The 22,704-nt window shown below is 42.8% G+C and overlaps 1 protein-coding gene and 1 long non-coding RNA gene across 2 annotated transcripts; one reads left to right on the top strand and one right to left on the bottom strand.

Moving 5' to 3' along the window:
* The first annotated feature begins 612 nt into the window (after nt 1–612).
* ADPRHL1 (ADP-ribosylhydrolase like 1) lies at nt 613–22,375 on the top strand. Its single transcript, XM_057422315.1, has 7 exons — nt 613–1,524; nt 5,107–5,271; nt 11,646–11,771; nt 14,581–14,721; nt 17,800–17,927; nt 20,570–20,702; nt 21,482–22,375. The coding sequence occupies exons 1-7, from the start codon at nt 1,311–1,313 to the stop codon at nt 21,637–21,639; spliced, it is 1,065 nt and encodes a 354-aa protein (XP_057278298.1). The 5' UTR covers nt 613–1,310; the 3' UTR covers nt 21,640–22,375.
* Nucleotides 15,216–20,637, bottom strand: LOC130606205 (uncharacterized). Its single transcript, XR_008973912.1, has 3 exons — nt 20,545–20,637; nt 17,239–17,302; nt 15,216–15,351 (listed from the first exon to the last, which is right to left on the bottom strand). It is a non-coding gene; the product is annotated as an uncharacterized LOC130606205 (long non-coding RNA).
* Nucleotides 22,376–22,704: the final 329 nt, after the last annotated feature.

The raw sequence follows: 22,704 nt of genomic DNA, 5'->3' as shown, positions 1-22,704 counted from the left end.
GTGCTCTGGGTGATAGGAGGATGATGCATCCTTTACACTGCTGGCTTTTTCCATCTAAATGGCAATCATCAGTACTGCTTTCTGGAAAACAAAGAAAAACAAGGACCTTTCCCAAGTTATTCTTTATCAAAATTACAGTCAAGCCAATCAAAGCTTTCTGTTTATCTACCTAAGTTTATGTTTACATTTGTATTTCTGTCCCTATCTTTAAAGTAGTAGTAATTTGTGAGTCTTTTAAGACAGCATGGATGGTGACTCAGAAGCACTATCTGAGTCAGTCTCAGCAGACTCCTTGAAGGAAGATATTGAGCCTACACAGAGAGGTATTTGTGGGCAAAACACATTTAAAAAGCTGCAAGACTGCAGATCCCCTTCTTGCAGTGCATGGCAGAAGCGCAGAAAAAAATGGCAGTAACAGAGTGAAACGCATAATTGCACAAGTATCCAGTTTGAAAGGATAGTACCAGTAAAGCTTGGTTCTTACAAAGTAAGATTTCTTCATACGTGAAGTTTCTCAGACTCAGAGGATGCCATTTAAATACATCTTTCAGATAGTTTCCTTCCAGATTTCAAATGTGGGCTGCACCTTAGGAAAAAGTCACTCTTTGCCAGGGAGTAAAAAGGGTGGGACAGAAGCTGATGTTTTGCTTGGTGTTTATCCACGAGTGAATTAGCAAAACATTCTTGTCCTAGGTGGAAGAGAGCAAGAGAGCTGTTCACAGAGTATCGCCATAAGGCACAATTAAAAATGGGAGAGGTTGTCTGCATTTGACTAGATTTCTTCCAGCCTGACCCCTCATTCAAGTGTTTACAGTTTGGGAACTCCTGTTTTCCACAGGTTTTCCTTCTGACTGGTCCCTGAAAGGGAGCCTGACTCCAGCATATCAGAAAAGGGAAGGGAAATACCAATTTACAAGTTATTAAATAAATGAACACCCCTGTGGAGGCATCTGTTTTTCTGGGTGTAGAGTTACTTATGCTGGGTAGGGCTAAGGATTTCCTGGCTTGCTTTACACTGGGGTGCAGAAACAATTTTGTGCTTTGCTTTGTAGGTCCACTCTTGTGGTTGCATTGAACAAAGCCCCTGAAAAATCCCTGGGTTATGAAATGTTTCCTCTCCGTTGGGTCCCGGACAAGAGATGGCATCTGCAGTGCCAGAAAAGGAAATCCTTGCCTTATAGAGCGTGCTCTTGGTGTGACACAATGGCTGATATAAAGTGTTGGGGGAGCTGAGCTGAAGGCAAAGGAACAAAGGAAGATTGAGATTCGGTGGCTCTCTCAGACAAAAGGAAAGCGGAAAGTGTCTCAGGATGGATAAATTTAAGGCTGCGCTTGTGCTGGCAGGGGTTGGGGATGCTCTTGGTTACCGCAATTTCTCCCGAGAAAACAATGCTTTAGGTGCAAAAATCCAGCAGGAGCTGAAGGAAATTGGAGGGCTTGAGAACCTGGTGCTCTCTCCTGACAAGTGGCCAGTAAGTGACAATACGTTCATGCACATGGCTACAGCAGAGGCTGTCATCACAGGTAGGTACGACAGGACTAACAAATGCAGTCTGGAAAGGAGCAAAACTCTCTAGCTGCTGCTTTTATTAGTTATTCTAAGCCTGAGTCTGGGGAAGTCATGAGAAAGTGTGTCAGAAATGCTGCTTATGTGAATGATAATGTGCATTAGCTTCTCTCCTGTATGAGCATAATCCATGACTATCACCCAAACTGGAGAGTTTTGATTTCTGGAGTGTGGAGGAGTTCTCCTTATATTTTTTCCAAAGTTTATATACTTGGTTGAAGCTCAAAGACTGAAATATCACATGTCCAACATAACAAAAATAATTGCTAAGTAGATTATCTGTATGCTGGAATACACTGGGGAATAATATAACCACTAGAGATTGTTCCATAAAAGATAAGAGCTCTTCTGAGTGAATTTTAGCATGTTTGTGTCCAGAACTCCAGGCTGGAGTAGAGTCCTTTAATACCTCTTTCAGGCTGAAATCACTAGTGCTGTCTCCTTTTTGCTGCCCCTTGGGCAAAGGGTTGCCCTGCAAGACCAGAAAAGGAACAAACTGCTTTATAAGGAGAGTTCTGTGTCTTTAGTAAAAAAAAAAAAAATTCTAACATATTATGTTTATAACAAAGTCTGAATAGTGGAAGTTATTACTGCATGTCTTCTAAAATCACGAGAGTTTGAGAGAGAACGGTTGTTTTTTTTTAAGGTAGTAATAATCTTTTGTAAGATATGACAATATTTGTATCAACAATTTAACCCATCCAACTAGAGCTTTCTGAGACTAGATCATCATCGAAAGTACACCAGAAGACAGTGACCATTCAGCAGTATTTTGTCTCTTCAGAATTAATCCATTTTTTGATATCTGTAAAGATATTCCTGATTTTTCCTAAAACATGTAACTCTGGGTAACTAACAGAAGCAGAAGCTCACAATGCAGCTAAGTATCCTTCACGTCAATGAAATTTCCCTTGTGCTTCTGTTTCACCCCTTTATCTGCCTGCTTCCAATCAGCTCTAAATTTAGTACACAGAGATCAGTTGAAGAGTGTGTTGTACACTTCATACTTGGCTATTAGCTAGCCAATGGTTTAAGGGGTAGCTAATACTCTAAAGATAAGGGCAAGATGTCAGCCTATCAAGGAAAAAGATGACTAACATATTTCTGAATATAGGCTATGATTAAATACATATCATATTTTTCTTGCTTATTGAACTTTCTAAAACCATAACTTCTGGGTAATCCAGCCAGTTAGACTGACAATGAAACAATAAATCTCACTCCTTAAATATAGCAGGAGCACTGTGTCTCTAAAGAAAAAGTCTCAGCTATAATTTCCATCAGCTGTGTTTATTCTACACTCCCATTTCTTTGGCCTGATCAAACAAGCTTTTTAGAAAGGTGCTTTTATGGGCTGGTAAGAAAGCTGTAAGCTGGAGTGGGGGATTTTAATAAGAAATCTTCATTTCATAGTAACATTGGTGGACAGGGAAAAGCGAGCCTTCCTCTAAGCTTCCCACAGGGGAAACAGACCCACTCCTGCCTGCAGCCCTGTCTTCTCCTGGCAAGGGAAACACAAAAAAGCCATGGGGTTTGCCCATGACACCGCCTGCGTGCCAAATCACCTAAGTCAACAGAGGTGAAGCTAAAGAAGGTGAACATGGGTCTGTGAGGGGCCCTGCCTTCCTCATGCAGCAGGGAGCCCTCTCTGCTGTGGAGACTGAGATTTTAAAGAATATATAGGATGTCTGGGACACTACCAGCAGCCAAGCATGATGCAGAGATTTGTGTTAAGGATGAAAGCAGTTCTCACCTGGGGAGATGATTTTGGTTGACGCTTTGCTGCTTGCAGGGAGAACGTCCCAGGAAGGCCGTGGCCAGAAGCAGTGGGGGCTATGGGCGCTGCTGCAGACTGAGCTGGCGCTCCCCAAATCCACCATGTGCACTGACTGAAAAATTTACCCTATAATGACAGATAAACGCAATGTCTGCTTCCAGCAGGAATCTGTCCCGTAAGAGAGGAATGAGAACAGCATCTTCAAACCCAGGGGAACTATTCCTCCAACAAGAAAAATCTGAATTATGGGTAACGAAAAATAAGGGCCCTTTTCTAAAGAAAGAACCTGTCCTATTGACTTGATGGCTGAGAGAACACCCTGGATCCAGGTGCAGGAACAGTGGTCAGCTTGGGCAGCCCGAAGGTGCTGGACCACAGGAACGCTGGCTCTGGCTCTGACTCTTCTGCAGAAGCTGCTGAGCCATAAATCCTGCTCCTGGCTCACATCCGGATAAACAGACACCCAATTCCTAAATGTGGAGAGAGTCGGCAGCTTGAAAGTATCTTGTTCCTTTAGGATTGTATGTGGGGTGGCCAACATAACTGGCGTGTTATTTTTTATGTGAAAGGAAAGGAACCTTGGTTTTACCCTGCATCTTCTTTATTTGCCTGTCTGAATAACCATTACTTTAGTGTGGCTCTGGCTTGCAGGGCTCCAAATTTTCTCTTAAATTAGGCCTCTCCTGTGGATTTCAAGAAATCACCATCTTTAACGAAACGAAGGTATTCTTAGAAGAATTTCCCCTGCTGTGTCATTCAATCTCTGCATCAAACCAAGTGTTAAATGGAGTTTGTCTGAGTATGCAGAATGATGTACAGATGAACAAATGGACAAATCCCAATGGCCTCCTCAGTTCCCACTGATTGCACAACTGTAATAGATGCCAGTGGAAGCAAGAGCCATGTGCAGGGCTCTTCAAGCCCAACAACATGCAAGAGCAGCTGAGAGAAGCAGCAATACTGAAAAGACTTCCCCCTGTGTGTTTAACAGGAGGAAGGCTCATCCTTAGGCAAGCCTGTAAGCCTTGGTAAAAATAAGCAGTAAACAGATATTTTTAGTAAACTTATTCCAGAAAGAAATGTATCTGCTGGAAATACTACAGACTGTAGGGATTCTCTACCCTTACTGATCTTTACATTCATTTTTATGAAAGCTCACCCTTCTGGCTACTGACACAAAATATTGGGATGCCTGCATGGAAGACATACAAATTTTAGACAAAATAAATGCAGGTTAAAAAATAAGGTCACTGATTTGCTCTTGTGTTTGATCCCACGCCTCTTAATAAAACCAGTGATAGTTTAAGAAAGGCTTTCTTGTTTAAGTTGCATTCACATCTGTAAATAACGGCAAAGGCACCAGCCGAGCCAGGCACAGCTGGCTTCTTGTGCACACCCGGTCCCCACAGCAGCCACACACTCACCTTAAACACCTCTGCAGATACTTCATACCATGGAGCCTAAATAAAGCTCCTGAGCACCTACTGCTGACAAACAGAATTGCCTTCATCTTTCCAATTAAAGGAATTAAAAGTGGAAAAGAATGCAGGAAAAGATGAGAGCAGAGAGACAAGACTGTTCTCCCTCCAGCCCACTCTCAAGGTGTGTAAACACGTGTTGACAGTGGTACCAGAAACATAATTCAGTGTATTGGAAGTAGAAACAGGAACATTTCTTAAATGCATAGTGAACTTGCTGGCTTTCTGTGCTCTCTTGCATTTCTGCCTTCAAGTAGCAACCTTCTCTTCCTATCTCTGAGCAGAGTACCGGAGTTTAGAAGACCTGTACCGGGAGCTGGTAAAACGCTACTTGGATGCTATCGATAAGCTCTCGGGGAGGCGGCCAGACCCTGCTACCATTGAAGGCTGCAGGGAATTAAAACCAGACAACCACCTCCTCGCTTGGCACACACCGTTCAATGAAAAGGGTATGGTATCATTTCCATTTATAGATCATGACTTGAATAATGCATGCTTTCTGTGTTTGTGGCTGTATGGAAATTGTTTCCTTTTTCCCCCCTTACATCAAAGGCCACTACCTCTGAAATGTTTCCATGCTTGCCTAAGGATGGCAAGAGATCTGCCAGGAATTCCTTCTGTAGGGCACTATGTCCGCTCATAAATGAACCCTTCCCACTATAACATCTATTTAAAGAGACTTTGGGCTTGGCTTTGTTTCTTGGGGTCCAGATCTTTGACCTTCAGTTTAATGGTTATTTTAAGAAATATTTTCTGCCAGTTCTTGTTTAAACATTTGTAGTCTTGCATCTTTTCAGTGACGGCAGATCTGAAACAAAAAGCCAAAGCTGAAAATTGTTCTAAGCATCAATTCATTCACTGGAGAGAAAACAGAGACTTTTCTCCAAGTGGATGCCCCACTAATAACTATAACTGTTCTACTTAAAATCCCTAATATTAATTCCTAGCCCTGTTTCCTTACCTCTGACCCTCTCATTCTTTCTCTTTACGACAATTTCATTTTATGATGAATTGAATTCCTACTACAAGTTAAATAACACGCATGCATCTATGTGCACACGCAAATGCATATACCCATACAGTACCATTAATCTTGAAAGCCTGTGGAGACACTGCATCATCAGAGGAGGCAGACCTAGGCAGCCACAAGATGATGGCAGTGTCCCATAGACATTGTGCTGTGTTGGTGTGACACTCTACCACCACAGTACATATTGGCATCACTCAACAACATTGCATATTGATGCAACATCGTGGCAAAGACCCTGTGGCACAATGCCATGGCTATTTCTGGGTCTCTACAGTCAGTTGTCTTGGGCACAAAAAGCATCCCTCACTCAGCCTCCCACTTTTCACAGCAGCTCTTGGGAGGGAAAAGGATCCCCTCCCCACATATTCTGCCCACCCTGCTATCAGCCAGGTAGATCTGAGAAAGTGCTCCTTCACCAGTCATCATGCTTTCTGATTGACAGCGAGTAACATCTTGTCAAATAGTTGTAGGAGCTGCTGCTGGTCCTAGGCAGCTTTTGACACCTCCAGCAGTGGAGAATGGCTGTTCTGTGGCCCATTGCTTTGTAAGAGCTATGTCTCTTCATTTAGCCTTCCTCCTCCCCAGCTTTTTGTGATGAACTATTTGTTTCTGGGACACTCTGGGCTAGAAGGATCTAAAATGAACTCCTGCCTTGAGACCCAGCATCTAAAGCCCACCTTCTCCCTCTGGTCTGACAAATATCATCCTGAACATCTCAAGAAGCCTTTTTTCCACCATGAGAGCAAAAGAACCAGTGACCTGAGGTGGGGACCTCCTGTGGCACCTGACACTGCTATGGACGTAATTAGCTTTTTAATTGAATTTTCATAAATTTCTTCTCAAGGCAAAAACATTCCATGGGCATTGAATGCCTCACAGTTAGATGGTATTTGGATGAGCTGGAACCAAAATGCTGTTTTCCTGTGGTCATTCTCTCTTATGTCATTTCTAGCAAGAATTCATATGCCAGCATTCATGGACTAGTGAAATCTTTGCTTAGGTAATTTTGAATTGCTTATATGATGCTCCTCTGCTCACATCCTTGTGGGTGTAGTCAGCACACTGAGTTCTCAAGTCAAACTGTCCTGTGTGTCTCTGCCATCTCATGTTGTGCTCATTGCCACACTCATTGCAGAGCTATCCAGAATTATGTTAAAGCCTGGTAAGATTCCTGCAGCTGCCAGAAGACCTGCCCAAGGCTGTCCACCTTCCATCTTAAGAGCTTGTTTCTAATTTATGATGTTGATAAGTTCAAGTGTAAAATTTTCACTACTGTTTGTCTCTTTTTTCTGTCAGCATTTGTTTAAAGTTTCAATGCAGATGAATGCTGTTTCTGAGACATGGTAAAGAGATTTTTTTCCATTGCCAAAGCCTCAAATTGTTCAGAAGAGAATTGCTGATGTGTGAGAGCTGGAACTGAAATCTGGGTGAGATGGTACCCCTTGAGCTAGAGATGTGCCTTCAGAGCCATCATGAAAGGCCAGTCAGATGGCAGGATGGGTCTACCCTGAACTGTGTGTATTGCAGGCTGAGGCTGCAGCATCTAAGCAGGTCTTTATTTGCACCTACTGGAGCAGCTGCTGGGCTTCCTAGTAGCACGTGAGAATGGTGCCTTTTTGGTGGTGGCATTGGTAGAGAACCATGGGGAAAAAGTGTGGGTTAAAAGTGCAGAAGGCTGGGGAACAAAAATGAAGAGAAGGGTAAGCCGCAGACAGACAGGACATAAAGGTACCAGGCTTTAAGTTCTCATGCAGAAAGGTCTGTAGTCAGAAAAGACACCCTTTTCAGGGCTTAGAAGCCATCAGATTCTTGGCAACCTGATCTGAGTTGAAGATGTCCCTGCTCGTTGCAGGGGGGCTGGATAGATGAGCTTTGAAGGTCTCTTCCAAACCAAACTATTCTATATGATTCTATGATGTTTGTTATTCCACAGATGTAGAGTGAAGAGAAGCACACTGAGGTGTTACAGACTAAAAGAGATTAATCTAGTGCATGAATGAAAATTATGTAATTAGGAAATGTCAACACAGCTTTTGTGACAATAAGTCACACCTCAGAATCCTATTAGAAAGCTTATGAAGTAGCAAATAAACAGGAGGAAAAAGGAGACACTGTGAAGATGGTTTGTTAGGATTTCCAAAAGACTCTCAACAAGGTCCCTCACCAAAGGCACTAAGTAATGAGGCACTAAGTTGGTACAGGATGGTGGAAAGGTACTCCTAAGGACAGACAACCAGTTAAAAGACAGAAAATGAAGAGCTGGAGATTGCAGTCTGCCTCCCCCATAGAGAAGGAGGAACCTGTGCTGGAGCTCTGTGTTCAACGTGTCCACAAAGTATCCAGAAATGCAAGAGTACAGTGGGTTGGCAAAATCAAATTTCATGTGATGCAGATCCGCGGAAGATGCTCATAAGGAGGAATAACTGTGTGGCACTAGCAGAACCAAATGCAAAGCAGATGAATGAAAAGTTATAAAGGAAGGATGGAACCTAATTTTATATACATAGTTGCAATTGCTGCTTCAGTTACTATTCAGGGAAGGGATGAAAGGATCGTGGAGCTACAGTAGTTATACAAGAACGTTGCTTTAGTGCTCAGTAAGAGCCAGAAGGCAAATAGATGCTTAGAAGTGACTGGGAAAGGAACACACAGCGAAACACAAAATATGTTTACACCACTGTATAAATCCATAGCTGCTGTTCTTGATTACTGTATATAATCTTGTCCCTCCCTCCAAAAGTATGTAAGAGAACTGGAAAGAATATAAGGAATTATGGTTTGATCAGTAAAAAACTGCTTCCATAGGCTGTGATGTCTGAGACAGTATGATACAGATCTTTAAAGTGATAGATAATGTGGGCAACATGAGTAGGAACAGAGAAAGCCCACTGTCTCCTTCAGCACAAGAATTAGGGACTTCAAATGAAACTGGCAGGTCATGAGTTTAAAGCAAGCAAAAGGAAGGACTTCTCCACACAACACCAGATTAAGCTGCACAACCATTTTCCAATGCCAATTTGCAGATGTTACAGTTCGTGAAAGGGTTCGTGTTACAGTTCAAAAAAGGGCCGGACAAACTCACCCAAGGGAAATCCTTCAAGGGTTATTGAGCAGAAAGACCAACAGCCTTCTGGATCAGGGAGGCAAATTGTCAGCATCAGTATAAAGGGTTAGTTTCATCATGCTGTCATCATCCTCTCCCTTGGTCACTGTCAGACATGGTAAATTAGGCTAACCTTTGGTCTGACTGTGGAGGACAATCCTTATGTTCTTACACACATCTCACCTGTTGCTTGAACTAGTCTCACTGTCCCTTACTTCATTGATTCAAATGGTAGATACTGAGACATGGGAGCTAACAGCTGCTACTCACCTGAAGCCCTGTCTAGGCTTAATGTTACTGCATGTGATGATATTTTTCATTACTGAGTTTGCTCGTCTGCAGAGGGTTCTAATATGACTTCTTACACTGAGGAAACACAATGAGTTTGTAAATGCAAGCTCCTTCAGACCAGCAGTCAGATTACTGTAGTGCATCACCCACTTCAGATATACTAAGAGATAGTATTTAATTAGCAGCTCTGTATCGCACCACATCTTTTCCTCCTGGATAACCAGCATGGATTATGTCCTTTGGAGGAACCAGGACTGCATAGTGAAGAAGACTCTCACCCAATGCTCTGTGGCAGCAGATGGTTTAATGAAGACTTGGTCTTGCAAGCAGGGGAAGATGTGTTCTCCTAGTTAAGCTAACTGGTGCTCTGAAAAACTGGGATTCTTTCCTAACTCTTCCTTATTATTTCTGTGTGATATGTGGGATAAGCAGACAGTTTGATCTGTTCCTGTCTCCTTATAACCAGGTGCTACAGCTGCAGCATATGTGAGCTACAGGAGCAAACACATGATTTGCTGAACAAAAATACAGCCTTTTCTTCAGGAGCAGTGGCCAAAAGTGTTCTGGAGATGGCCCTTTTCACTGTTATCAGGAAGGCTAGTGAGGGATGAGGATGCAGGACTTGCAGGGAATAAAATGGCATTTTGTAAAGCCTTTCATGGCACATTTATCAGGTGTTTGGCCTTTTGGAAGAGTTATTGGACACAAAATTTGCACATTAGACTCTGAGGAGAAAGGGAAGAAATGTCTTCAGCTAACCTAATTGGATCATCTACCCAGGGTGCTCACTCAGGACAGCTGCTCTCCAGGGAGAAGAGCTCTTCCCTCAAGAGAGAAATTCTGGTCCTAGTTGGTCTGTATTGCACCTGGAGATCGGTGTCTTGTATTAGTTTGGTTCAGGCTTTATTTTGGCTTGAAGTAATGCTTCCTGACACCACCACCACACTTCGATCATGTTCATCATCTTAGGACATCTGAGCTGGAGTCACTTGGGATGATACTCAACAGCAAGCAGTGCTCCAAGAGAGCTGCTGGTGTTGTGCACCCATAGCAGGTATAGCCCAGGAGAGCAGCTAAGGTGTCTTCTCAAGATAGGTGACTAAAAGCCCTGACTCTGACTCTTTGGTATCTGTTGCTTCAATTCACTCTGGCCCATGAATTGTTCCCACTATGCCGTCATACTGGCAAATGGAGATACAGCCTTTCTCCATGCTGCCTATCTGGGAAAGACTATGCTCCTAACATGGGTTCCACCCAGGCTAAAATTAGGAGGCATAAATATGCCCCTTATCTTCCAGGGACCAAGTAGAGAAATGCTGATTGGTCTCAGTTATATCCAAGGTCACTGGGAAGTGTGATTGAGCAAAGACAGTTCTGAAAAATGCCAAGTACTTTGAAAAATCGAACCCTATCCATCTCAGGGTGGGGGCCTGCAACCAGTTAATGCTTTTTTGGGTATTGGCTTGGTAGCTGCAAAGAGGAGATAATCACTTCACTGGTGCCTTGTGAAGATAGATAAGCTCATTAAAACTTCTGTGGGATCCTGATATTACTGTGATAAGTACTGCAAAGAAACTCATTAGCAAATTTAACTCTCTAGTCAATTAAATGTTTGAAAGTTCAACACCTGAGATCATGCACTGAATGCTGAGGATTAAAAGAAATTCTGAATTAGCTATTCAATAAATAAACTCTGTGCTGCACAAGGCAGAAATTCTGAAGACCAAGCTTAGTAAGCGCAGGCTATAGCCTAATGAGTGTGTACACTAAATTCAATTTGCATGGAAAACTTCCATTCTGTCATTGCCTGACTTTGAAGGAGTTGGCTCCAGCTTTTAATTTCTTTTAGTTTTGGACACACTGTTTTTGTACATAGCAGAAACAATTTTGTGAACTACCTGTGGGGCTCTCTAGGCTGAAACATGAATTAAAATTGTAAGATCAGCTGTGATAGTCATACAAAGAGTTTTAATTGCCTGCTTTCAGCATGAAGACTACTAAAATAAGGGCGTAGTAAAAGTGTATCTGTTTCTCAAACTTCTGTTTCTAGTGCTGGCATCTGGAGAAAGCAAAAGAAGCAGTGTCAGCCACGAAAGAGTAAAGATGGCATGAGAGTTTGAATCAAGCAAGCGATGTGGACAAGAGAACACACTGCTTTCTGAACCCACTATGCTCTTTGTAGCACCTGAGAATATTGGAATACCCCTGTAAAACCAGAATGACTGTGTAGAAGCAAAATTCCTTGCAAAAAACTTTTAAAACTTTAAACTCATTTCCCATGCCTGAGAAGTTCCCACACATGACTTGAATAAATAAAATGTGCTTGTTTCACATTCTACCAGCATATTTGTGTATTATTAGTCTCCTTTTAAATGCTTGGCATTATCTTTTTATTTTAGGTTCTGGATTTGGAGCATCCACAAAAGCCATGTGTTTAGGGATGCGGTACTGGCAGCCGGAAAAGTTGGAGCTCCTTATTGAAGTGAGCATTGAATGCGGACGAATGACTCATAACCATCCTACAGGTACGATCCACTGATTTACCAGCTGAAGCCCCTAAGGCTGCTTGTTGCTTCTGCAGGGACTACCAGGGCTCCTGCGATTTCACCTGGTTAAGCCTCTTCTGCTTTGCAGACTTCAATGCCTCCATTTGAATTCTGGATAACATATAAATGTATATATTACTTCTATCAGCTTATATATTTGTGTGTATATTATGCAGAGAACAACCTCAGGTGTTGGAGCTTTCCCTCCTAAAATCCCAACAACCAAACACAACCTGTCTTGTCCAGACCATACTCATATCACTTGCCTTGATCTAAATTTAGAACTCACGTACATCTAGATGACTCCCTGTTATCATGCAAGTTTATGGTTCAAAGGATAACATTTTTCTCTTGATAGGTTTTGTCTTATCCAATCACCGTAGGTAAAGGTAGAAAACCCCCAGAAAAACTAACTCCACGTATTTCAAAACAGTCTGAAATATTCTCTAAACAAAACACAAACGAATAGATTTAATGTTGTTCTGAATATTCAGGTCTGCCATTCAGATAATTTTATGCTACAAAAGCATGTATTCATTCTATCTGTTTTAAACAGAAATAAATAAAAGCATAATGAATGGTGACACGTTCAACACAGTGCTGTGAAGCAGCCAGAAAAACCATCAGGATGACATAAAATTAGAGGAAAAGATTTGAAAGAGAAGCAGAAAGTATAATTAAGCCAATAAAGCCCATGTTTAGATTGGATATAAGGAAGAAGTTCTTTACTGTAAGGGTGGTGAGGCACTGGAATGGGTTGCCCAAAGAAGTTGTGAATGCTCCATCCCTGGCAGTGTTCAAGGTCAGGACAGAACCTTGGGTGAGATGGTTTAGTGTGAGGTGTCCCTGCCCATGGCAGGGGGGTTGTAACTAGATGATCTTAAGGTCCTTTCCAACCCTAACTATTCTATGATTCTATGATTCTATGTTGCATTAGCAGCAGTAAGTTGGTTGCAGCCTGGGTTTCCCCCTCAGTAAGGACTTACTAGAGCCAGAAAATGGCACCAAGGAGCACCCAAGTTGTCAAACACCTTCCATATAAGGAGAAATTACATCCAGAAGGAGTTTTCAGCTGGGAGACAAGTGGCACATCAGGGAGTCAGAAAGGAGCAGGGTGGAAGGCCCACCATGGACTTCACTACCATGAACTGAAAGGTGCCAGAGAAAGGCCAGTTGTGACTCCCATAACTCAAAGACTTGAAGACAAAACTCAACTGACATGTTGGTCAGGACGGAAGCAACCAGACAAAAGGAATATTTCCCAGTGTTGTGTGTAGTTAAGCCACAGATCTTGATGCTACTGGCAGCTACAAAGTCCACAGATACATCTTGCTTCAAAGAGGATCAGGCAAGTGGATGAGAAAGGCTGTCACTGCTAAAAACAATCAAGCTGTGTCATTGAAGTTGCCCATAAGCTAGTCTAGCAGTTCTGGGGAGTGGAGAAGCCAAACCAGTGAGGTTCACTCCACACTAGCATTATTTGCAGAGCAAGAGACCACAGCTGGATCTTGCTTTCTTACCTGGTGTGAGGGCTGCAGCGAGTAGAGAGAGCAGAGCAAGAGCAGCAGGGTAAGGGAGCTACCTGGGGAGTGGGCAGGAGGACACAGTGAGTCCCCCCAAAAACTTCTGGGCACACCCCAATCTCTACCACCCTCTGCACTGGCTTGTCCCGCTCCCTCCTGCTAGCCTTTTGCATCACCCTCTAAACCCTCCCCTGCCATCCTCACACTTAATGCAGCACTCAAGGATCTTTATTGCAGTTGGGGTAGATGCTGTCTATTCGAGTGAGACCCTTTGAGCTTGCTCAACCTGGGGTTTTATTCTTTATGAAAGATTCTTTCTGGGTTAGATGTACCTTGGGCTTGATTCAGTATTGCAGGCATTACAGCAGAAAAGATTAGTAATTGTCTCATCTGGATTTGTAACCTCCTAAAACAATTAAGTTTTATCTTCAGCAAAATACGTGAAGCTCGTGTTTACCTCTAAGCACAAGTGAATGCTTTTGGACTCCTGCATGGCAAGGAGCATATGCATCAATACTTCACTCACCCAGGGCTTGCTTAAATGACTGAGTTGTTTTCTTAACCTTCTTTTCCATGGATTGGTTTTGTTGTCTTTGAGAGAATGCCAAGAGCACAAACAAATATTAAAAACAAGGCCCTCTGTGTTTGATGTCATGGAAGTGTTGAGTGCCCATCAACAGAAAGTTCATCTTAAGTATATTTGTGTCCAAAGTGGAAGACTTTGACCTAATTAGGCAGGCAGACAGCATGTCTTATTTGGATTATTGTTTCTTTCCTCTAAAGAGACATGGGAAAAAAGCCATTGTCCAAGTAAGACATGGACTTGTGCCCCCTTAGCATAAAATGAGCCAGAAACAACTGTTAGATCTAACAACTACATCCCTTGTGCTGGATGAATCTGCAAGCAAGCTGATACAGCTTGTAACTGAAATACTTTGCACAAGTCATGTATTTCACATGACTTCAATTAGAAGACTTTCAGTATCACATTAGTGGATCATATTTATTTTTGACCCTTACCTTGATTTCTGTCATGTTACACCATTGAGAACAGGAGCTCCCTTTTATGTAAACTAAGTTGTAAACCAACAGACACCACACATTAGGCAAGAACCTCAACATGCCATGAGCAGAGGTAGGTTATGTATATTCGTTAAACTACCCAACAACCATGAAGCATTCCAGTAATGATTCATGGGGGATGTGACAGGGATGTTACAGGCACATACTGCACATTGGTAATCATTGTTATCTATGAATTCCAGGCTTTCTAGGGTCCCTGTGCACAGCTCTCTTTGTGGCATATGCTATACAGGGGAAACCCCTTGCGCAGTGGGGAAGAGAGATGATGAAGGTTGTGCCGATGGCTGAGGAATACTGCAAGAAGACCATTCGCCACATGGCAGGTAACATGTCTGAATCTAAAGATCTATTTTATTAAAGCTATGTTCAGCTAGATAGACACTGAAGAAACATCACTTCCTAGTCTCTCCATTTTGCTACTTTCTCTGCTCAGACTGTAAGCTCTTCACAGGTGATGCCTCTTCTTCTCCTGTCTGTTAATTGCCTGGTATATAGGTGGCAAAAATACAAAGAGAAATAGCAATGATGATGCACAGTTTTATTTTTAGGAAGTCTTCAAAGATTGCTGTGCAAGGGGAGGGAGGAGATTATATTTACTGGGTTATTAGGCGAACTGACTGCTGAGATATAAATTATTCAGCTCCCATCAATTAGCACAGTTCAATATTTTCCATAAGAAACATTTCTCATTTCTGACATTTCTCATTTTGCTAGGAAAAGTTCCCCTGCAGATGCCCCCTGACCAAGTGTTAACTATTGACCACAAATTCAGATTTGACTTGTTGCTTTTCTGAATATTTAAGATTCAAGCTGTTTTACCCTTGACTTAAAACAACTGAGTGCAACACAACTACTGAACTTGATATTGCTATGTTACTAATATATGTCATCTTCAGGGCAAAGGTATTTTAGTCTCCTCTTGCCAGGGAGTGATGTGTTTGTAACAGTGAAACCTGCGTGAACAGACGATTATCATCGCATTAAAACATGGAGGAAAGAGGTTTATCTGTTAAAGGAGGGCTGTTGAGAAAGATTGAATTCAATGGAAATCTGCTGACAAGCACTCAGAAATGGAGGTTTACCTGGGAAGGAAAGCTGCCACTTTAAAATCTGGAAGGTGCACCAGGGAGCCTTTCTGAAAGACCCCACGTTTTCCTCTAGGCCTCATGGTGCACCAGGATTATTTTAGCCGAGACCTATGAGGAGCAGGTGCAGGATTAGTGTAAACGAGCTCCTCTCTGAGTGGCTTTGCAGCAGGTCCCTGTCACTCCACCCAGGCAGGACCCCTCGGCATGGAGGTATGCGTCCTGGGCTCCTGAGGCACGCTGTCCGGCTCTTGCCCGTATTGTTGAGTTTTGTCCTATTTTGGAAGTGGGAAAAGTCTCCTGCACTAAAGTTCAGCTCCTTGGCTGGTGAAGAAGTCCGGCAAAGAAATCCTGCCAGTGTCCTCCAGTTTTAGAAACTCTTTTTAGCTGCATTATGCCCAGTGAATAACAGACACACAGTGTTCGGTTGCAGAGGGCTTGACTCAACACCCCTCTCTGATATTCAGTTGCAATTACTTGCCAGATAGTCCCATAGACATGAATGTGACTGTTGTCTCAGGCTGTGCTCAAGGGATGGGATAGAGCTTTACTAAGGCTGGTGGCATGGAATTTCTGAATATGCTACAGGTCATCTGTGCAAGAAAATTCTCCTGCAACCTCTTGATCCTTCTGTTTCTGAGGTTGTGCATTGGAATAATCCCTCATCCTTGCTTGCTGACGTGCTACATAGAAGGCACTATTTTTTGAGGTATTTATCATTTATGGTCATGAGGGAAATAATAAAAAAAACCCCAAACCCCACAAAGAAAGGAACCTGCCAGGTCACCTGTATTTCTAAAAGCAGTCTTGTAGCCAGCTGCTGGAGTGGGTGTCAGTAGTTTACGTCAACCAGTTGTTTACATCAACCAATGTTTTCTTTGTGTAACTTCTTTTTTCTTCAGGATGCTTCCCTTGGCCTGATAGCTGTGAACACGCATTCGCTGTTTTTCTAAACATCCCACTGTTTTCACTGTTCTAGTGAATGGCTTCACTGCAATCAGGAAAAATCAGACCATGAACTCAGAGAAAGGCATTCCCAGGCACTATCGGGAATGTGGTTGAAGGCTCATCCCTGTCTGGGGTTGGGGAACTGGCAATGTTGTGAAAGTATCTGGTCCCAGAAGGCAGCTTGGATTTTTTTACATGGAGTTAAACCTTTTTAAACATCTTAATTGCCAAAGAGGATCACCCGTATGGCATTTTAGGAAAAGAAGCAAAACCAGATTACGTCCTTCAGAGAAATGGTCTGGTTGTGTGCATGCCCCTCAGCCACTTGGAGCACATAACTGGGCAACCAAGCAGAACAGAGCCAGGGAAAAAGTAGCAATACTCAGTTTCATTTTAAACTGTACACTGATAGTCCCATACTGAATTACTTGCTTGCCTTGGCTTACCTAGCTGTCTGGTCCACCTCACTGATTCCTAATTCCTTACCCCCATTAGCTTCCCAGGCAGGGTTTCACTCAGGCCTCATTTCTGCAGATGGGTGTTTGTCTATGTGCTTACGAGGTCAGTGTGACTTACACACCCTTTAAAGCCTTTACAAAAAGGTTGAACCAGAGCACTGGCTTGAAAATTAATTGAATTTAGTCATACTATTTACATGCACAATGTTAAGCATGATTAGAGATGCTCTTTTAAGAGTGACAGAAAGAGGAGAAAGACCTATGGTTATTAAAAAAGGCTTATGTCTATGGGCACAGACAGAAGAGGTGTGTGTTATTTACCCTTTTTTTTACTATATTTCATACTTACAATACATATAATGGAAATTTTGGACTTTTCTATCTGCTTTTTCCTGAAAGATCACACAGAAATCCTGTGAAAAGAGAACAGAAATACTGAAGAAATTATGTGATTAACAACTGACAACTGAGTTAAGAGGCAATTTGTATTTAGCATGTGTAAGCTCTTTTAGATATTCGTTAATCATAGTAAAGGAATAAAAAAAAAATTGGCATAGAACTGGGGGGTTTTCCTCCTTTTTTGTCAACTCTCAACTTTTCCTTGGAGTGTTCCTCAGTAAGTTCTCTAAAAAGCTCATCTTGATGTAACTTAATGTAATTTTAATATACCATAAAAATAGCATGAGATTCTGAAAATATTTTCTTCATTCACATCTTTTGTTTCCAGTTAGATATTCCACTCCATATTAAAACATATATTTAGTATGTATGACTGCTTAATGTACATTACTTCAAAATACCTACTTTTTCAGGTCATTCAATACTGTAATTTTCTTAAAAAATTTATTAAAGTAGAACTGAAAATGTTGCTGAAATGAAATCCTGTATCATTGATTTCTTTTGCATCCAGAATATCAGGAGCACTGGTTTTACTTCGAAGCCAAGTGGCAGTTTTATTTGGAGGAGAGAGAAATCAACAACGAAAATCAGAATAAACCTGTTTTTCCAGACAACTATGATGCAGAGGAGAGAGAAAAGGTAACTGCAACTTCAAAAAGCACTCAGGAAGGCTTTAAAACGGGAGAGGTGTTTTCCAAGGGACACAACAGGGTTTTTTTAACTGTTTCCAGTGTCAGAGTTGCCAGGATGTCTTTATTTGTTTTCTGAAATTTCAAGAAAGAAAAAAAACAACTCCCATCCTTGACTCAGATACATGTTAGCTTAAAAAAGCAATTGCACCAGTCCTGAGGTTGCTGTGATGGGAGGAAAAAGTGCAGAGTGGCAGGCTTAATGGCCAGATGTGTTGATGACCAAAGCAGGTACAAAACATAAGCCATGTTAGAAGGTGAAAAAGGCAAATGTCCTGCCAGGAGCTCTAATTAAAGCCTGATGGATCTGTGGCCCTAGTCCCACAGAAATCCGCCAGGTACTGGGAGTTGGACTTGGCTGTGGTCCTTTGAACAGAAGAAAGCCACCCCAAGCAATCCTCTGCCAAGGCAGGCTGTGCCCAGGCTCGTTTTAAGTGTCTTGAGAGATGGTGTTTCATCACGTTGCATGGGATAGTATTTTATAGCATACATGATCTGTCCTTTGGCTTATGTCTTCTGGTTATACCTTCTTAACTCAAGAGAAATAAGGTGTCTTCTTCTCTGGTGTTAACAGCTTTCTGAATTACACGTCGAAATGCTAAACAGCAAAGCACATTTTGTATAAGTAGGTATGCATCCTAAATTTAGGGATAACTAGAGATGTGGGGATAACAGACAAATTACCCCTTCTTGAATGTTTAAATGCAAGATGGGCCAATGTAGGGCAAGTCCTTTTTCAGTGATACACACTTGGAACATGCTAGATACATGGTGAATAGGCAGACAGGATCAGCTTTGCTTTTGCAGACAAACCACTCCCCCTGCTCAGTTTCCCATGCTGGACACAGTGTGCTACAAAACAAGGGAGGAACCAAACCAAAGTCATCCAGGTCAGTTAGACTCTCAAGAGCTCATTCCCTTAAGATGGAGTTGCTTAACCCAGCCCTGTGAAAAGACCCAGAAAAGGAAACAAAACAGTTGGAAAGGGAGTGCTAGCCAGCAGCAGGTCACCTCCTGGAGGGTGAGTAAGTCAGAGGCAGCTGTAATTACCGTCTGCAGGAGTTTACAGCAAGGAGGGAATGTGTGAACTACCTATAGGACTTGGCAGCAGCTCAGTGCCTTCATCAGGAGGGGTTGCATGTTGACATCCACATCCACGCACTCAGAGCTACCCGTCCTCACCTGCCCATTCCAGGGAAGCTGGGCTGGTGTCCCATCACAGGGCTGCACAGAGGCACAGAACTTGAAAGGAGGTTGCATTTCTGAAAAGTTTGAGAAATGCTGCCTTGGTGCAGTTAAGTCCAGCAGGCTTGGTCCCAAGGACAGCTATCCCTAGTGTAAAGCTGTTTCAGCAAGGTGAGATGACGTCAGATGTGTGCAGAGCATCAGCGATCTGAAGGGCTAAATGGAGCGACACTTGAGCTGCCTGCCCGTGTGCCCAGAATAGCACCTCCATGCTTAGTCTGCTTGCCTTTGGTGGTATTACATGTGTGTCAGTACTGCTCCACTAACATCCAAACTGCAGCAGTGAGGCTGGAAGGTTTGCGTGTGGCAGAGGACAGCATAAAGACATAAATTCTCTATATTGCAAAAAGAAAAAGGAAGTAGCAGAGGGAAGCTTTAGTCCAGCTCTGCCTGTTTGATATATATGTGTAAATAACCCACAACCAAGTATGTAAGGGCAGAGATGAAAGTGAACAGGTAGAAATGCAAACCCTTTGACACTTCATACATGCTGCAGAAGCCAGGAGCCAGCCAAGCAGCTATTCAATTTATCATTATGTAACTTAAATTTCTGGAAATAAAGTTGCCTATTTCCTTCACAGGAAAGTTGGGGGTTTTTACTATAAATTTATCAGTGTTGAGTTAATTTGAGAATCTGGGGCAGGAAACAGTGAGTTCTCTAGACAAAATCTGATTTTCTTTTGCAAACCTCACAGTGGGTTTGTTTTTTTTCTCTTCTTCCCTCTCCTGGGGAGGAAATGTTTCTTATATTTGCCAATTATTTTCCATTTTGTTCAACAAATGCTTGTAGAAGAGGAGGAAAAAGGCTTGGCAACAAAAAGTCAGAGAACGGGGCTTGAATTAATACAGTCTGAAATTGATCCCCTCAAGAAATTACTGAATCAGAACTTTTCACCCTCCTCATAAAGCCTGGCTAATTGAAACAAGGGAGTTGAGAATATTTCCAAGAGGCAGGAAGAGGACTGACAAAGTAAGTCCTTATTGACCCTATTTTTTAAAATAATTGGGAATTTCTAGGGTGTGAACTTGGAATCCCTCTTGATCTACTTTTTGGCATTCTTGGCTTGCTTAAGTCAAGCCAACTTCTTGGCCTGTTGAGAGCTTGGTGCATTAGCTGAGGTGCTGGCTTATACCTGCACCTCAGGCATCACCTAGGCTGTGGTAGCAGCCGCTGTGCTGGCTTACCCCATGCCATAGGCAGCAGTGCAGGCAACACAGCTGCCTAGTGCCTTTTCCCTGTGAGATGAGCTATTCCCACCCAGCAGGGGAGAAGCCATCTTATCACAGCCATGTGCCCCACGTCCCCATTTCCAGTGCCCTACCCTGACACCGCCATCTCTCCCTCAGACATACAGGAGATGGAGCTCCGAAGGCCGGGGGGGGAGAAGAGGCCATGATGCCCCCATGATCGCCTACGACGCCCTGCTGGGCTGCGGCGGAGACTGGACAGAGCTCTGCAACCGCTCCATGTTCCACGGAGGTGAGGATCCCCTGTGTCTGCCAACCCCGCTCCCTCACCCCATGCCCAGCAGATAAAACCTTGTACTTAGAGGCACACCGTTTCTTCTGCAGCTTTGTGAGAGATAACTCTCTCGCTGGCAGCAGTGTGGGCTTTAGAGAGGGCCAGCGTAGCTGTGGGGGGAAAGGCCCCAACCCTGACTCACTTGCTCCCTCCCCGCCTGGCATGGGCCCTCTGCGGAAGCTCTGTGTCGCTCACTCACCCTGATACGGTGTTGAGAGTCCACAGCCCCTCACTGCAGAGCCCGGCAAGCACGAACTTGCGGGCATCACACAGCATCAGTGCTGCTCACCATGGCTGGATGTTTTAAAGCATGTGCAGTGCATTGCTGTGCTGTGAGGAAGGAAGGAACATTCTCCAGTCCAGGATGTTTGCTGTGTAGCAGGGACCCCTTTCAACTACTCTTCCCTCCTCTTTCCCTAACAGTGGCCAGCTGCTTGCAAGAGCTGTTGCATTGGAGTGGATTTTCTCCACGCCAAATAAGCTCCTTAGCCCAGGAGCCCATGCCACAAAGGTATCACCACATGCTTGCATTGGTGCATTTCTCTCTTCCCTAGGGCATCCTCACCTGCACTGCCAGAGACAGGGCATGGGGTGGTGCAAGCCTTTGGGACTGACCCAGCGTGCCCTCATCATGCTCCATCAGCAGCTTAATATTTCCTCCTGTGTGCAGCGTGGGTTTTGGTTGTGCATGTGAAGGTGACACTAAGAGACCATTGCGATTGTGCTTAAACCTGCAGGAGAAAGTGCAGCTACTGGGTCTATCGCCGGCTGCCTGTATGGCTTGGTTTATGGCCTGAGCAAGGTCCCCAAAGGCTTGTACCAGGACCTGGAGCAAAGGGAGAGGCTCGAGTTCTTGGGCGAGAATCTTTACCGACTATCCACGGAGGAAAAGTAAAGCAGTTTCTGCCATTTTCTCTTTCTATAAAGACTATTATCAAACCCTGTAGATAACTGACTGATGTTCGTATCAAAGGAATTAGCTGAGAGTTAGTCTGTAAGACTGTATGTAGATCATGTGTGAGTGAAGATTGCTGAATTATTCAAGACTGATTTGATATTTGCAGTTTTGTGGGCTTTTTTTTACAGATGTAGGGATTTCCAAGTATAAAGGGTACTGTCCAAATCAGTGAGATAATCTCGAATGGAAAAAGAGAAATAAACCCTCTTTTGACTGATTTCAGTCTAACTTGCCATAATACCACTTCCTAAACAGCTGTGACCAGCATTTACACGTACAAAATTAATTTTCAGAACTAATGCTTTCCTGCAAAACTAATGGTAGTACCTACTTATGGGGATATTCTCTGTATATTTGACAATCCTTTCACCACTGTGTTCCTCCTTGTTCTCAAATCTAATGTGTCTGTGATACTTGTAAATCTAACATCTCGCAGATTAGCTTTTAATGAACCACTGATCCCTGTATCAGCACTGTGGTGCAAGGTATTGTTACATTAGAAGCTTCCAGAAAAGGAAAAGCCAACACTAAAAATACCCCCAAGGAACATCAAAGCACCAGTGTGTCTAAAATTTCTGAATTACGCTTTTATTCTTCTTCAGTCTTCAGAAAAAAAGTTATTTTAAAATATAACTGGCTGAAATATTTGTAAATAAATTAATCTTACACTATTTTCTAAGCATCATTCTTTATTTTTAGATTTAGCAGATTCTATGTTGCTGTATCAGTATCAGAATTTTTGGCTGAGGTCTTCTAGCAGTTGTAATAGGTCAGCAGTCAGGCTGTGATATATTTCACCAGTCGGAACACCACAAAAACCCCAGGAAGAAAATAGTTACAACTGCTCTACCTTTTTTCTCTTTCCTCTTTCCTTTTTTCTTCTTTTACTTTTCCCTTTATTTTCTCTATTCCTTTTTCCCTTTTCCTTGCCTTGACTCACCTTGCCTTTCTCCAGTTTTTTCTTCAACTTCTCTTTTTCTTTTCCTTTTTTCATTTTTCCTT

Source organism: Pezoporus wallicus, unplaced genomic scaffold (assembly GCF_028554395.1).
Source record: "Pezoporus wallicus isolate ANWC-B61680 ecotype Strahan unplaced genomic scaffold, APGP_CSIRO_Pwel_v1 contig_5785, whole genome shotgun sequence".
Classification (NCBI taxonomy): domain Eukaryota; kingdom Metazoa; phylum Chordata; class Aves; order Psittaciformes; family Psittacidae; genus Pezoporus; species Pezoporus wallicus.
Note: the sequence above shows the minus strand (reverse complement) of the source record. Positions and strands in the feature narration are given on the sequence as shown.